Source organism: Ornithodoros turicata, chromosome 6, assembly GCF_037126465.1.
Source record: "Ornithodoros turicata isolate Travis chromosome 6, ASM3712646v1, whole genome shotgun sequence".
Lineage (NCBI taxonomy): Eukaryota > Metazoa > Arthropoda > Arachnida > Ixodida > Argasidae > Ornithodoros > Ornithodoros turicata.
Window position 1 is genome coordinate 36,557,909 of NC_088206.1, and position 17,292 is coordinate 36,575,200.

Genomic DNA, 17,292 nt, shown 5'->3' on the forward strand with positions numbered 1-17,292 from the left:
GCACTTGTGGTTTAGTTACAATATGAGTCAATACAGTCGAACTTCACGATCAGAAGAACTAGCACAGAACCGTAACGCACCCAGTAGGAAAAGTGAATAAATGAGAACTTACATCTTCCATGAGCTCATACCATACGTCTGGTATTAATGTGGTCAATGTCCCATCATCGAGGGTTTTTGCTTCCATGAATATAGGAAATTTCATCTTCTCGAATGTGGAAAGAAGGTTAAGGCAATGTTGCGCACAACTACTATGAATGTGACTACAAGATGATAAGATGCAATCAGTGTGCCAGTAGAGTCGAAATACTTATGGTGTCTACGACTGGCAGTACCAATGCTCTAAGCCATAGCGCTCCGAGCTGGAAGAAGAAAAAAGATGGAAACAACTGCCGAAGCTGTTGTCAGAGCGCCCCGTTTTGACCAGTCGAAGATAGAGCGCTCTAGAGCGATCGGTGGCTGCCTGTCAAAGATGCCATTAGTTAGAGGAGGTACTAGAAAATTGAAAGGTGAACAAGGTATCAGAAATATTACGGAAGAGTACGTACACAGGGGGAAACCGGAAGCAGCTGACTGGCCACGGTTTGGGATGCACATCAACATCAATCACTCATCTCTGCGCCTCACCTTATGAACTCTGGCTATGCCGTACAGGTTGGTAGAGCAAGGGACCACGACAAATGTGCTCCATAATGGAACGATGTTTTTGACAGATGAAAGTACGTGTACGAATAACGAAACCTCGGTGCACGGCCGAAAGAGCGTGTCACGGAAGATGAGGACGATGTGGCTGCATGTAGCAGGTCGCTACATGGGTCTCTCCCACGGCGGAAAAGCGGTGACGATGGAATGGTGCGAGGCGACGAGTTAATGAGTAGACAAGTGTCAGTGAACGCGATGGAGGTGACGTGGGCGAGGTGTAGAGGGGGCTGTGGCGTCCAGAGGCGGTGTCAAGCGTGTTAACGAGGCCGGCGGGTAAGTCGTCCGCGGTAGCGTGGCTGCCACGTGAGCCTCGAGGTGGGCCAGCTTGAGGCGGTACGTGGAGACATTGTCCGGGCCCAGGTGAAGGGCGAGACGGAAATATTTCAGGTGTCCACCCAGGGTCAGATAGGGGCCACTGAAGAGGGGCGCGGACGGCATCGCGGCGCACGAAGACGTGAGTTGCTGAGGCCATGTCTGGACTCTCGAAGACTGCGCGTCCTGACGTTGAGCGTGGCGAGCAGGGTTGCATGCTCGCAAATGTAGACCGAACACGAGACTTGTAGGAGGATGGGTCCTGTAGGGCGTCTAGCGGGACGGCGGGGAACGCGCCAGGGAGACGCAGGGTTGAGCCGTTGACATGCTCTGCTGGTGAGCAGCGGAACTCTTGCTTGACTGCCGTGCGGATACCGAGAAGTACCACTGGCAACCAGTAAACCCAGGAAGTGGAGGAACCGGTGGCGCACAAGGTAGCCTTGAGGTGGCGGTGAAGGGGCTCGACTATGCCTTTCGCCTTGAGGCCGGTGTTACTGTCCGTGCCAAGTGTTTGCAAAGTGCTGTGGGACTGCTGAGCGGTAGCGAGAGCCTCAAAGTCAAGGGCACGGGACTGGGAAACAGACAGAGGCGCCACGAGCGCACGAGATAGGGCGTCCTTAGCGGTGTTCAGGTCGCCAGGAATGTGTCTGATGTCGTTCATGAACTCCAGTATGCAGGCCATGTGGTGAGCCTCACGAGGAGAGTGCTTGTCTGATGGCGACCGCAGGGCGAACACAAGGGGCTTATCATGAGTGTCGGGAGCGAAGGAGCGGCCGTGGAGAAAATGTTGATAACGCCGCACACAGCAATATGTCAGCAGGAGCTCTTGGCCAAACGTGCTGTACATACTCTCGGTGGGTGTCAGCTTCCACGGAAACAAAAAGAAAAAAAAAACTCGAGAGGTTTCCAGATATCACCAAGGCGCTGCTGCAGCACGGCTCCAATGACTTGTCTTCAGGCGTCCACAAGCAACGCTGTCTCAGGGTGAGGTTAAGGATGGTGAATAAGCGTCGCATGTGCGAGGTGCCACTTAATACATTCGAAGGCTCACTGTGCTTCCAGGATCCATGCCAAGGTGGTACAGAGGGACCTCTTGCAATTTGTATTGGCGAGGAGATCTTGCAAGGGGGCCAAAACCGCTGCACAATGTGGAAAAAATCGGCAATAAAAGTTTACAAGGCCGAAAAGCATGCCAAGACTGCGCTGCGTGTCGGCTGGATATAGTCCATGATTGCTCCGACCTTTGTCTGAAGACGTCGGATGTCATCTGAGGTGATGGTATGGCCAAGTAACATAAGAGACGAAACGCCAAACTCGCACTTCGTGGCATTGATGACGACGCCATATCCGGACAAGCGAGAGGAGAGCAGGCGAAGGTGGTGAAGATGGTTTCCGCCGAGGAATTGGCCGCGAGTATGTCGTCGAGGTACGCGAAGGCGAAATGAAGGCCTCGCAGCACTTCGTCAATAAAACGGTGGAACGCCTTGGCGGCGTTCCGTAGCCCGAAAGGCATCTTGACGCACTCGATGGGGCCGAAAGGGGTGGTGATGGCTGTCTTCGTTCGTAATGTCCGGTGGGTTGCCCGGCACCCCATGGTACGCCTTGATCATATCAATTTTGGAGAAAAGAGTAGCTCCATGCACATGCGCAGTAAAGTCCTGAATGTGTGTTAGGGGGTATTGGTCTGGCACAGTCGCAAGGTTGAGGGCACGATAGTCCGTGCAAGGGCGTCAGTCTCCTGGTGTGGACTTCGGAATCATATGGAGTGCAGACGACCATGAGCTGATTCAAGGTCGAATTACGCCTAACGCCAACATGTGCTCGAATTCCCTCTTCTCTATACAGTCGACCCGCGTTTAGCCGGGCGGCTTCGATTCCTGTGAAAATGTCCGGATATCGGGGGAACCGGATAAGTGAAACACGAAAATCCATAGTGATCCTAAAAGGACGTCCTTATTGACCATTACAGAGAAAGCTATCCATTGTCATCTGTTTCATTCTAATACACGCATCCAGTTATTGCAAACTTTGCTTATGGCATTGACTTGCGAAATGTTGTTCTGTTGCACGAAAAATAATGGCGCTGTTCTCAGTGCCGCCCGCGCATTTTCTAGCGTCACAGCTGGTGCATCCACGCTTCCATCATCAGATTCTTCTTGAACACTATCGAAAGCGACGACACTGACGATTTCATCATCTGTGATTGCAGCGCAGGGGTCCTCGTTGCGAACCTTCTCAGTCTGAAATGACCAGACTGTTCAGTGGATTACTTTTGTGTAACGTGCGAAGTCGGAAAGGGAGAAAATTCTTCCTAGCAACACCGTCTTTGTGTCAGTAAAAAGGAGGCCACGACCAGGGTTCTCGACCTCGCTTTACTAGGTGTGTGCCAAATGTCATTCCTGGACAATGACCGGATAACTGAAGCCGATCGTTGGGTATTACTCACTTCTATTCCCTGTTCACTTCTGTTCCCTGTCACTTGTGTCAATTCTCGTCCGAGTCCGGAAGCTGAAGTCCGGATAAACGTGGGCGAAATACATGGGGAGAAATCCGTCCCCATGCTTTTTTGTTCGGATAACGCAGGATCCGGATAAATGAAGTCCGGATAAACGCGGGTCGACTGTAGTAAAAAGTACTCAGTGTACCAGTGTACACAACATTTGTACCAGGTACAGTGTACCAGTGTACACAACATTTAAAAACGATACAGGCTTGCTTGACGTTTCGTTTCGTTGTTTGGACGATTTTCAACTCCCTCCTCGCAATAACTAGGCGTTCAGGTGCCAGACGCCTCGGACAGGCGGTTACCGGGAGATCCTTCGTGAAATGTGGGTAGTGGCGTAGGCCTGCCGGATAACGTCAGGAAACTGTTTGAGGGTTGGCAAAGGGGTTCGGCGGCGGGAGACAAATGATGGAGCTGATGGCAGCATGCGGGATGGCGCTCCACGGATTTGCAGAGATGTGGTATTGTCAACCAAACGTTGGCGGCGGACGCCGACGAGGACGTCGAAATAATTGAGGAAGTCGAAATTATTGAAGAAATCCGCCCCAAGCATGGCGTACGGAAAGTCGGCGATGGTGAAAATCCATCAGAAAGTCCGTCGTAAGCCGAGGTTCAGGTTGGCCGAAAGTTGTCAGCATGTAGCAATTTTGGTGGTGGTAACATCTTGGAACGTTTAGTCAGGTTTCCTGTAACGGCAGTGATGGGGTGGGGGATATGCTGACGTCTGCACCGGTGTCGACAAGGAAACAGCAGTCGTATATGCAGGCAGTCGGTGACGTAGAAGAGTCGGCTGTGATCAACCCCAGCCATTCCAGCCCCTAATCGTTGGGGGCGACATTTCCCGGCCAGGAACAAGGCGGCTGGTAATTTCTGCGAAGGTGCGGTAGTACCAATAGTGGCGATGGTTGGTAGCGAGTTGGTGGCGAGCGGTTGGTAGTATGAGGTCGTGGTGGCGACCGCGGGATGGTGTTCGTCGGCGGCGAGAGGGAGATCGGGAAGACCAGTGCTACCCGACAGCAATTGCGGCGACCTCGGCTAGGGCGGCGACGATGCCGCGCCGTTGGTGGAGGGATGCACACGCAGTAACAGCCATAACGGAGGGATAAACTTGAAGCGAAGGCGCCGACGGGGGAGCGACAGCGGCGATGTCACGAGGTGTTTAAGAGCCAACCAAGTCAAGAATGCGGTCAGCCAAGTTTGTGAGGTCGTCGAGGTTCGAATGTTCTTCAGCGACGAGGATAGCCGTACATTATGGGCAACCGCTGCAGGAACAGCTCGCGAAGAATAGAATCATCGGTGATGAAAGTCCCCATAAGCTTACGCATACGCTGCAACAGATGAGTGGGCCGTCGGTCTTCCAGTTCTGTAGTTCCAGTAATTGTTGAAGGCGACGTTGCTCTGAAATGGAAGTGCGCCGAATGAGTTGATCGCGCAACGTGTCATCTGGAGTTTCGCGATGCGGGTGCGTAATCAACTCGCGGACTTCTGCAGCTGCCTCGGGTGGAAGGTGCGCGATGACGACTGACGTTCCCGAATTTGGACTGCTGGGAAGTGATCTGACCCTAACAACACCGAATATCCGCTGGGTGTACGAATAATGTCCTAACGGATTCGTACATCCGATGGATATCACTCAGATATCCATCGGACGTGCAAATCCGTTAAGACACTATTCGTACATTCAGAGGATATTCGGTGTTGTTGGGGACGGGTGGAGAACTGGACTTCCACTTGCGTGAACCATAGTTGCGGGTCGGACGTTGAGTAGGGTGGCAATTCAAGCGGAGTTACTGTGGCTTACAGCGAAGATGTCGTCGAGTGGCCCTCGTCATGTGCCATTGGTCGAGTCGCCAAATTCTAGAGCAAGGGTCCATGACAACTGTACTCTACAACGGAACGATGTTTAATGAGAGATGAAAGTGCGTGCACGAATAACGTAACCTCTGTGCACCGCCGAAAGGGCGTGCCGCGGAAGATGATGACGATGTGGCTGCATGTAGCAAGTCGCTACGGGTTCAGAGGGTTTATACTGATACCAAATAGTTTGGGTTTAACAACTGCAACGTGTGTAGGATCTCTCCAGAGGAACGGAGCTGAAAAGTCATGGTGATATAGCGTGTTCCCGTTAGCGTTTCTGATACCGGCCTTTCAATTTCGTTTCCGTTACTGTTTCCGGTAATGGAACGGTTGTTGCAGAGCTGTGGGAGAACAGTCCGCCCGGCTCTATCAGCACCCTCTTTTGCCCAAGTGCTGCTTCTGTGTCATGTGTACACACTACATAAGTAATTTTACGTCGTTGGGATGCGCACATCATGCAAGATTTAAAAAAAAAAGAAAATGCAGGAACATGTCTTCAGTCTTCAGTCACTCGGAGTTCAGCAACTCAAGATGGTTGTAACCTGCATCCAATGTCGCATTCATAAGCGGACGCTCTCAGTGATAAATAATACTGCCATGGCCACAGTGAAATGAAAAAAAAAAGCACAAAATAAGTAACTAAAAATCGTAGGCTGTCAAGCTCGTACTAAGGTGGAGTATAGTGATGTGTTGATGTCATGGAGCTACGAGGACTGGGACGAGGTAAGCGACGGGTGCACCCTCGAGATCCAATATTGCGGTTTCTTTCCATGCCATGCTCTCGTGTAGTATTTAGAGCATTACAGAGAATGGAGTCATCAAAACAAAAACAAAAAATAGAAAGTCACTCAAACGTCATCGCACAACAGGAATAGCCATTACCGGAATTCAATACCGCACGATAAATTCGTTTCTGTTTCTGTTTCTGTTTCCGGTAATGGAAGAACGTGGTATGCGTTTCCGTTTCCGTTATCGTTACCATCTCTAATTTCGGTAATATACCGTTTCTGTTTCCGTTACCATTATCGTTACCCTTCCCTGCAATGCCGGCTCAGGCTTCGCGATGGCCTGCCATGCAAGCGCAATGTGCTGTCTCAATTTCGCAAACAAGTCTCGCCAGCAAGGAGACTCTTGCAGATGGACTTTACGTCTGCAAAATACAGTACTCTGCTGTTGTATTGCCATAAACTTCACCTATTGAGCGAAACAACTGTCCTAGCAACTTATATTTCGTGTCACCCTGACCCTACCAATGCCACAATAAATTTGTCGTACAATAACATACGCGAAGGTAATTTCTGAAACTAAAAATTGTTCGGCTTACCTCAGAGATAACAATGACTTGGCGGTCTTAGAAACAAGCGGTTCCTTTCCTCACGCGCTCGTCACGTAGACGTTGGGCGATTTATACGCCTCCAGAAATTGGAGATATTTCGACAAAAAACAGCAAACATTTCGGAAACTTTGTGAACACTGCACGTGAGACGAGACTTGAGGTACGGGAAGAATAACAAAATGGTCGCGGATTGTTACGGGGAAACGTCCCTATACTTGGCAATACTAGACAGAGTGCTTGCCTTGAACTCTTTGACCACACGCCGAATTTCCTGATTTATCTCATCATAGAATTCCTGACGAAAGATGCAGACGTTATTCAGTAGGACACGTAAATTTTACCATTGTAAGTATTATCTGAATATTGACAATGTGCTCCACTCTCTCGTTGGGTACACACATCATCAAGGAATGCAAAAATTTTGTTCAGGATTTTTGTTCATGTTCTTCGTGAATGCAACAAGTCGTCAAACAACAACTAAATACTGCACAACTCGAAAAGGATATATCACATTTTGCAGTAGATACCGCCTCGTGGCGTGATGCTTGAACAAGTCCAGGACTAAAACCAGATGTCGCTTGCGGTGACAAAAGTCAACTGTTGGAACTGAGAAGCGGAACCCAGTAAGTAGCGCAAATATAATGTTCTGGAGACAGGCTTCCATTTCCTCCACCTGAAATGGCAAGAAAAACGTGAAAGGCCTCTTTCTGCGACACTTTTCTGCCAGAAGTTTGAGATGATACGAAGGCAGAAAAAATAGGCGATGTCAAGTTGCCGGTGGTGAGTAAATCAAAGAGTGATATTAAACGAGACTGCACTTCTTCAGGTTACCTGAAGAAGTGCAGTCTCGTGCACGAAAGTCTTGTTTACCATGTGTAAATAAATAAGTTGTTCCTACCGTTTAATATCACTCTTAGAAGTTTGAGAAGGTAGACATCAGAATGTAGGACTTGACGAGACGAGTGACAAAGACTCCCACGTGCCTGGCATGAGCACTCATACTGCGTTTGAACATAACGGATGTCAGTAGCACAAGCTCAAATAGGGTTGTGCGTAATTTGGAAACCGCAACGAATATCGAATATCTACATCAGAGTATGCGATCTGTGTATCTGTATCAGTGAATGCGAGCGTCTACATATAGAATCCAACATATGTGCAGCATATCTACGTGTTGAAAACAGAAGAAGAGAATGAAGAGAGCACGGGAGAGAAGGAAATGAAGATCTGCTCGGACGACGAAGGGTTGGAACGTTTTGATGTGAGACGTCGGTTGTTTTTCGAAATACTAGACTTCGAAGCTTTCAGTTACCAATAACGTGTTTGGTTTGTAAAATTTTGGTGCCGAAACCCGGGACAGGAAAATGAAGCGGCGAACGTTGGAACGAACTGGAATGGAATGGAACGTCTACGGAAAAAGCCTTCTTCCTTACGGAAATCTTCTTCTTATGAAAGAGTCCTCCAAACGCAAGTAACTCGATTGGTGAACGAGCGCGAAGAAGTAGGCCGTGGTCTTCAGCAGGAAGACGCAAGAGTTTACGAAGAAAGGCTCAGAGCCCTAAAGATACAACATGCTGTGAACAGCGAGATCGAACAACATGATTCAGAAGACGAAGAGGGTTATGAACAAGCGTTCCAGTACAAAGACAAGTTAGTGTCCTGTTTGGCGAAACTGATACACCGCCGAGAACTAGCTGATACCACTGCTAGGAACGCACATAAAGCAGCCAGTTTTGCCGCTCTAGCAATTTTGTCGCTAAATTTAGCGAGTTTTTGCTCCGGTTAGCGACTTTTTTAGCGACTTCCTCCAGCAGATCATGAGATTTTTAGCGACAGTGAAAACGTGAACACATCGGTTAAAAAATTGGTTCGTGCAGTGTTTAAGACTCCATCGCGTCGTTCTGAGAGAACGTGGAAGCACAAAAAATTGAAATTGAACGTTTCTGGTTGGTATGCTACTTGAAACCGCTACAGCTAGCAAAATTGCAGGAAGCAAGGTATCAGCGAGTTCTCCCAATCAGTAACGGCGCGTTGGCTCGGCGTATTCGGAGAGTAGACATATCACACCCTGGGCCTGCCCGTGCACGTGCGGTGGCGTCTGGAGAGGGAAAGGAGTATGGGAAGCGACCCACATTGCAAGACGCCCAGTGAATGTGGTGCCTGCTGCGCTTGTAACCAGCATGCGTCAAAGTGCCTATCGAACACGAGCTTCATTCCTCTGAATAAGCGAGTGAATGTGAATGGAGAGACTAGTCAAAGGGGGGTAGAGACCGTTTCCTGGTGTGCATCGCCGCCTGTAGTCATTACAAGTCTTTAGTACCCGGTTCTGCACCAAATTCCACGTGTTATTTTTTGACGGACATGGAGAAGTTGAATTATTTGAAAGGATGCTTATCGGGTGGTTCTGCTGCAGCGACAAGGGGCCTTCCGCCAACGGCAAGACCATAGACCTCTTGAGGCAACATTTCGGAAATGAGCATTACTTGTTCAGCCCCGCATGAGACAGCTAATCCAACTGCAACCTGTGCGCTCTTCAGACGACACTAAAATGATGACGATATCGATGACTCTATGACAACGTGATGGGTCACGTCAGAGGACTAGAAACCCTTGGGAAAAAGAAAGAAACGTTCAGCAGTCTACAGTCAGTGACAACATAAGTTATACATTTGACCCCGCCCTCACACAAGAATCGCTCCGCGCGCGCGAATGTAGTGCGCCACGGCCAAGTGGGGACTGGGGGGAGAAAGAGAGCCGGAACTACATCGTGAAGCGGGGGCGCCGTGCAAAGGCTGGTAGCCAATCGCAGGAGCCTTCCACGGATGAGTGGGCAGTCCCAATTGCGGGACTTGCAGTTGTCACCGACTATACAGTTCCCACTCGTGCAACGAGCGTTACCAATGGATCTGCTACTCGGTTTCAACAAGTGAATCGGAGGTCGTTCTTGAAAGAACAGATATTCCGTCTTTAGCTTCTCACGGGGCCTTAATGTTGCCGATAGTCAGGATCCAGGTCAGTTACAAATAGATCTGCATAATGAGAATGGGTCTGTTCGGTCTGGAAGTGCCCTAGCTAGAGCTTAGAGACCATGGCGCGTACCAGTGCGAACTATTCGCCTATTCCACAAACACTGAAAACTAGGACACGGACCGACTGAAAGATTTGCCTTCCACAAGAAAGCCCCGATGCTAATTCCTTACAGTGAAAAGAGCGGTGTGCGATGTCACCTGCATCGCTAACATGTATCTCACAAACTTATCAACCCCTGATTTTAACAGTTGGCATTGTAATGAAAGAACAAAAACAGAAAACACAAGGACATGACATGTTGGTTCACTGTATGCATGGGAAACTCCCGTCACGTTTCTCACCGTTTTCCACCGGGTGTGTTCACGTTTCAAAATATTACCACCGAAAGACACCGATTCCTGGTGAGCGAAATAGCTACCGATTCCTCCCATCGAATCACTGCAAAACTAAGCACCGAAAACCGGGAACCCTAGTCATTACCTATTTGTGCAACATGTTTCCAGATGCAGGATCATGACGTACTGATGTACTGCAGTCGATAATTATTTTGCAATATTTTTGCAGGTATCATCTAAATTGATGTAGCTGGTGTCGGGCATGATGTAGTGACAGTAAGCATTTCATTGTCCTTTGCAGAGGCTTTCCTCCAGTTGGCTTTCACTTCCCTCAAGAGCACTAATTTTATTAACATTAACAGAGACTTACTGGGGAGTCCCATTAATGCCTTGAGTGAAACAGCTCTTATAAGTTCATTTTTATTCATTCAGTACCTTTCGAGCTCTGGAAACATGTGTGCTTTATCGGAGAAACACAAGCTTTACACGTAGCCATCTTTTAAGTAGCAAGGGAGCATCGTTAGCATGGCCAACTTTACTGTATGCCTGGAAGATGTAAGGATGGAAGTTCCCAGCCTGCTGGATGCCCTGGTAACAACAACCACACCCTGGCACTGTTCTGGACGGTGAATATGGTATTTCCACCAAAAGGTCACAGTCACTTTTCAGCTGTTAGGTGCAACTCTTCAGCGAAAACCCATATGAAACATGCCCAAGAATTAGGGACAAAACGTAAAGCAGGCTTCACCTAAAACGGCTCCCATAGAGCCTGTATATTTTGGAACGAAAAGCGCGTGCTACATATTCTGCTGGCAGCGCATTGCATTTGTTCTCTAATGGCATGTTGCCTCTACCAAGACAAAACTTTTGAGCATTTTTTGGGGCATGAATAGTGGCATTTTCAAAGTTCCATTCGGGTTCGAAATTTTGAACATGCAAAGGAGCCTTCAATCGCCGCACGAACGCGTAGCGGCGAAGCCTACGTTCAAGGCCACGCGCAACCACAGGTTTAGGAAATGGCTCGCCGCAGAAGAGAATACAACAAATAAAGAAGACAAATAAGAAATAACAATACGAGGAGATTTGTGTGTTACTTCACGTGGTAAGGGTATAGGATATAAAAAGCTAAAAACTTGACAGTTGTTAGGAGAACTAACATCGTTGAGGTTGTAATAAAGAGCAAACGTGTGTACATTATGGCTGTTACGAAGTCTGTTGGTATCTGCTAAACTGTGAGAAATCAAACAAAACATAAAATAAAGGTGTGGTCGGAGTGAATGGCACAACAAAAACAACAATAAATGATGAGATGAGATGGGGTGTTTCACCGCGGAGGCGCACATCCTACCCCACTGCACGTGGAACATTATGTGAAGATGATGAAGGAAGGATGAAAACACAAGAAAGAACTAAAATGAACGGCAGAAAATAGAGCAACGACAGCTTAAGACGAGACATGTACTACTTTGCATTGGAAAATGTGATATCTGAGGTTTTACGATGTGCTAGGGTTGTCAAACCAAGTTTATCGAGGATAGGTTAATAATTATAGACACCAATGTGTCGGTCATAGAGAATGTACAATGATTCCAAGGGATTCGATGCTGTCAGTCAAGCTCTTATCTTTGAAAATTAGCTAATTAAGTATATACCATTTCAGTTAGCCATCGAACACTGATGCGACCGGCTAGGAAAGATATCCGAGAGGCCAGGTATGTTATACGCCCAAACGGCACGTCCGGGGCTCTCATAAATTTTTTTAATGACAACTGTGGCACCTAACAAAGGACAGCCTGTATATCCTCATGTGTTTCCATACTGACTCCCGGAAGAATTCGAGGTTCGTTCGAGTAGACCGAATGTACAATCGTGTTTATGAAATAGCGCACACACACACAAAAAAAAGAACTAAAAAATTGGACATGGTTGCAAAATTTGAGACATACAAAAATAAAAGATTTGACTAAAATTGGCGGGCTAAAGTGTGCCTAACGAACCAACATTCAGTTTGCTTGTGGAAACAAGGTATTCTGAGGCACGATAGGTCTATAAGTTGAGTGAATGTTGGCGTGGATATGTCGCGGTGACGTAGATGGTGTCGTCTAGACGAAAAAAATGCTGGAGGCTTGAAGGCTCGGCAGTGCAGAGATCCTACGGATACGCATGTAAGATGAGGGAAGTAAGACAACCATGCACGCACGCGCATGACGCTGAACTATAAAACCGATCTGTATATTCCGAAACTCCGAGTGGCTGAACACACCGTTTGCATAGACTGCCGGTTTCGTTTCTTCTTTCTCGCTCTCTCCTTTTTCCTTTTTCTTTTCTTTTTTTTTTTTTTGGGGGGGGGGGCTTATTAATACCTGAAGACAATTTATGATACAGCTATAGGATGTCAGGCTTCCTCGCGAACGCGGGAGCCTCTCTCTAGGGAGGAAAGCGCCATTGTAATAGACGGTCACGTGTTCCGTTTGTATATTATAACACATTACTCTGCTCTCTTTTGATCACAACAATGCTCGTTGCCTTGTCAATGTCATCTGCATTTTTTAGATACTGTATATCCCTGCAGTATCTTGCTCAATTCTTTTACCACACCTCTGAAAAGACCCCATACCTGTGCTAGTTCATCTCTGGTATCCGAGGACAGGGCTGGGGTCGCAAGGCGTGGTAGATTCTAAAGAAGTAAATCGTCATTCTTCCCTGTTAATGATGTGAATTTAGCAACTTACGTTTTGCTGTCAGTGAGCAGTCTGACGTTCGCACCAGATCCCTTTATAATCTCTACCAGCTTTCTCACGGACGTGTAATTAATTCCTTGTATATTCCCATACAGATTATCGAATACCCTTTTAGTAATTATTCGTTCTATGGCGTACAGGCAGTCTGAAGACATATAGGAAGGCCCATCTGTTCGTAAAACCCGTCGCAGACTCCCAGAATACTCAGCCGCAGAAAATAGGGGCACAAAAGCTCTTGCGTACAGGGGGGGGGGGGGGGGGTGATTGTGAAAGGGCTTGCCGTTGTCGGCCTCACGTATGTGGGCAACGTCACGACTAACGCCCTGGAGAAATGCGCGTCCTGGGCCGACTTCTAGGGGAACTGTGCCGACATATGTCTGAAAGCATCTGAGGAAAACCCAGGAAAAACCCCAGACAGGACAGCCGGCACCGGGATTTGAACCCGGGTACCTCCCAGTCTCGACGTGACATGGCTCTCTTGCGTACAGGAACAATAGCAAGAACGCGCGCAGAGCGAATAAGATTTGGCAACGTCCTAGCATATTTCCTACCCAAGACAAGACCGCAGTGCTATCAGGTCCAGTAGATATATTGATGAACAAGGAATGATTTCATTAGATAAAGTATGGAAGGGAAAAAAAAGTCACTAAAATCAAACAAAACGATAAGTCGGTCGTTACTTTTGTGCACGGGTTTCGTTGATAGCTGCTGTAATCGCCCTCGCCTTTATGTCTGTCATGTGGTTAATGCAGAAGTCGTGATGAAGCAGGCAACTCAACAAGATACAGATAAAATAATAATTCCGCGCTTGATGCCCCGGTACGAGTAGATCATGAGCCGTGCAGCAGTGGCCGGTCTGCAACCGCTGTAAGAAAAAAAAGAAGAGAAAAAAAAAACAGAGAGACAGAGAAACTTCAGTAGTCGAGTGGCATCGGCGAGTCCCGCAAAAGAAGCTGATTATCGCTCTTATCTCTTATCGCTCTCAAAGCATGTACGCGGAAGGTGGCGGTTGTTTTGCTGTGAGACCGACAGACTCATGTATTTATTTCCCCTAGCGGCCATGGAGGCAATACAAACTGGAGGTTAGCATTTCGTAGCATAATATTAACATAGCAGCATACAACCACATGAAAAAAATGTGCAGATACGTGGAGGTAAATAAACAAGTACATGAAACATTTTGGTCAACTGGAGCAAACAATGACAACACGTACAAAGTGGAAATTGAAAAACGGCAATGCAGCGCAATGGTCATGCCAGCCAGACGCGTGAGCCTTCCTCCTTCATCTCCCCCTCTTCATCCCTTCCCCGAGCAAAGTGCCGCCAGTGTAGGCATGCAGATCGCTCCAATTTCCACGTCACCCCTCTGCCCGGAATGGTCGCATAAGCATTTCTTAAATTGTTTGGCATCGGTAATGGAATGCATCTAATCTCTTGAATTAACGATCCTCTTAGGTATTATTATGATAATCAATTTTGTGAAACAAACACTCACAAGTTGTTATTCGGCGAGCGGAAAGCAGACGCAGATGTACGGCAACATGCAAAACTCAGTGCGGCACCCCCCATTGTTCTCTATAGAACCCCGCTTCATTGTCCCTGATGTTTTGCACATGAAGATACGAATAGTCGAGCAGCTTCTTGAAAACCTGCTCTGGAAATGCAGGACGTAGACACTGCTAATAGAGTGCGCGATCCAAAAGCAAAAGACACGTCCGTGAGAAAACTGGTGGACATTATAAAGGAAACTGACGCGAACGTCAGACTGCTCACTGACAACAAAACGGAAGTTGCTAAATTCACATCATTAACAGGAAAGGATGTCGATTTACTTCTTGCTAATCTACCACGCCTTGTGACTCCAGTTCTTTACTCAGACACCAGAGATGAACTAGTACACTTATGGGATCTTTTTAGACGTGTGGTAAAAGAATTTGAGCAAGATACTGCAGGGAAAGATCTGCGTCAGGAGACGTTAAACGTCCTAACTATGTTTCTAGATCTGGGAAACAAATGCAAGGGGTACGGACAGTAGAGCGTGACCCCGTATATACATGTTTTTTCGCACCACGCCGCGATGAGCCACATGCAGCAGCGCTGACTAGGATGGCCTTCTATAGCCAAGGACTAAAAAAGAAAAATTGTGTCTTCGAGAACCTACATCATCGACGAACAAACAAATGGGACGCAGCATGGGATGGGCTAAAATATGTTAAAGGATAGAAGAAAATTCATCTGCGCTACAGGCTAGGATATATCAGAAACGTGACGTCATATACTGGGAAGAAGATGGCATCCAAGAGGAAAGAGGCCACGTATAAGTGTCGAACTCAACCAGCGCGTGTCACGCATGTTAGATGTGGACTCTATGACGCGACGTGAGCTAAGAACTGAAATCGGGAACGACGTCCAAAGATCCAGACGACGGAAAGCTGAGGCAAATGTTGCGTCACAGCTTGAGTAACGTGGTTTGGAGTGCCCCCGATTATTTCGGCTTCAACGTTAAAAGGAGGACATTGTGATTGCATATGCAGCCATGCGAAGTTTTTCCCAATGAAGACGTCACTAACTCTTATGTGTAAATCAAATGTTCATCGTGCTTCATTCGTATTTATTCAACTCATACGTATTAGCAATCGATGCTACACAACTGACTTTTACGTGGTGCACGCAGTTGCTTATCAGCCGGTCAATAAACTTTCCTTCACACCTACAGAAACAAAGATGATCGAATGAAAACAGACGCGATAGCGAACAACACAGTCCAAATCAGTCTGCTGAAAGCACGAGCATGTACGACGGCTGGATCAAGATAGTAAATCTTCAGAAGAAATACGCTGATAAAGCAGCACACCTGCTAGCACCGTCTCCACTGACGAAAAGAAAAGCCAGGAGTACGGCTGTCGAAAAGCACGCGGCATAAGGCTGCGATAGGGACAGATTTGCGCCACTACTGCGTTAGCTGTATTAAGTATGGAAAATAAAAGACAGGAACGCAGCATGATATGTTCTTTTTTTTTTCGTTGTCTGAAATTGAGCTTATTTTGATAAACTTTGATAGATAGATTTTGAGAGATGACAACAGAAAGTCGCCACAAAATCGCAAATCAAACTGAAAGAACAGAAAGTCGTGACTTCTTAATATTTTTTTCTTTTTTTTTTTGCAGTTTCCAGGTGAACGACACATCTACAGTATCTAAACAATGCAGATGACATTGACAAGGCAACGAGCATTATTGTGATCAAAAGACAGCAGAGTAATGTATTATAATACAAACGGAACACGTGACCGCCTTTAACAATTGCGCTTTCGTCCCTAGAGAGGTTCCTGCGTTCGCGAGGAAGCCTGACATCCTATAGCTGTATCATAAATTGTCTTCAGGGATTAATAACCCCCCCTCCCCCCTCCACAAAAAAAAGAAAACAAAAGGAAAAAGGAGAGAGCGAGAAAGAAGAAACAAAACCGCAGTCTATACAAACGGTGTGTTCAGCCACTCGGAGTTTCGGAATATACAGATCGGTTTTATAGTTCAGCGTCATGCGCGTGCGTGCATGGTTGTCTTACTTCCCTCATCTTACATGCGTATCCGTAGGATCTCTGCACTGCCGAGCCTTCAAGCCTCCAGCATTTTTTTCGTCTAGACGACACCATCTACGTCACCGCGACATATCCACGCCAACATTCACTCAACTTATAGATCTATCGTGCCTCAGAATACCTTGTTTCTACAATCAAACTGAATGTTGGTTCGTTAGGCACACATTAGCCCGCCAATTTTAGTCAAATTATTTGTGTATGTCTCAAATTTTGCAACCATGTCCAATTTCTTAGTTATTTTTTCTTTTTTGTGCGCTATTTCATAAATCCGATTGTACATTCGGAGGGTGCCGCACTGAGTTTTTCATGTTGCCGTACATCTGCGTCTGCTTTCCGCTCGCCGAATAACAACTTGTGAGTGTTTGTTTCACAAAATTGATTATCATAATAATACCTAAGAGGATCGTTAATTCAAGAGATTAGATGCATTCCATTACCGATGCCAAACAATTTAAGAAATGCTTATGCGACCATTCCGGGCAGAGGGGTGACGTGGAAATTGGAGCGATCTGCATGCCTACACTGGCGGCACTTTGCTCGGGGAAGGGATGAAGAGGGGGAGATGAAGGAGGAAGGCTCACGCGTCTGGCTGGCATGACCATTGCGCTGCATTGCCGTTTTTCAATTTCCACTTTGTACGTGTTGTCATTGTTTGCTCCAGTTGACCAAAATGTTTCATGTACTTGTTTATTTACCTCCACGTATCTGCACATTTTTTTCATGTGGTTGTATGCTGCTATGTTAATATTATGCTACGAAATGCTAACCTCCAGTTTGTATTGCCTCCATGGCCGCTAGGGGAAATAAATACATGAGTCTGTCGGTCTCACAGCAAAACAACCGCCACCTTCCGCGTACATGCTTTGAGAGCGATAAGA

The 17,292-nt window shown here is 47.1% G+C and overlaps 1 protein-coding gene across 3 annotated transcripts in view; it reads right to left on the reverse strand.

Moving 5' to 3' along the window:
- Nucleotides 1–17,292, reverse strand: part of LOC135396544 (E3 ubiquitin-protein ligase RNF123-like) — a 502,532-nt gene that overhangs the window by 260,922 nt on the left and 224,318 nt on the right. For all 3 annotated transcript variants that reach the window (XM_064627582.1, XM_064627583.1, XM_064627581.1), the window contains exons 13-14: nucleotides 7,215–7,383; nucleotides 113–213 (exon numbers count right to left, since the gene is read on the reverse strand). In XM_064627582.1, coding sequence (XP_064483652.1) covers nucleotides 113–213; nucleotides 7,215–7,383 — 270 coding nt within the window. The remainder of the gene's footprint in view (nucleotides 1–112; nucleotides 214–7,214; nucleotides 7,384–17,292) is intronic.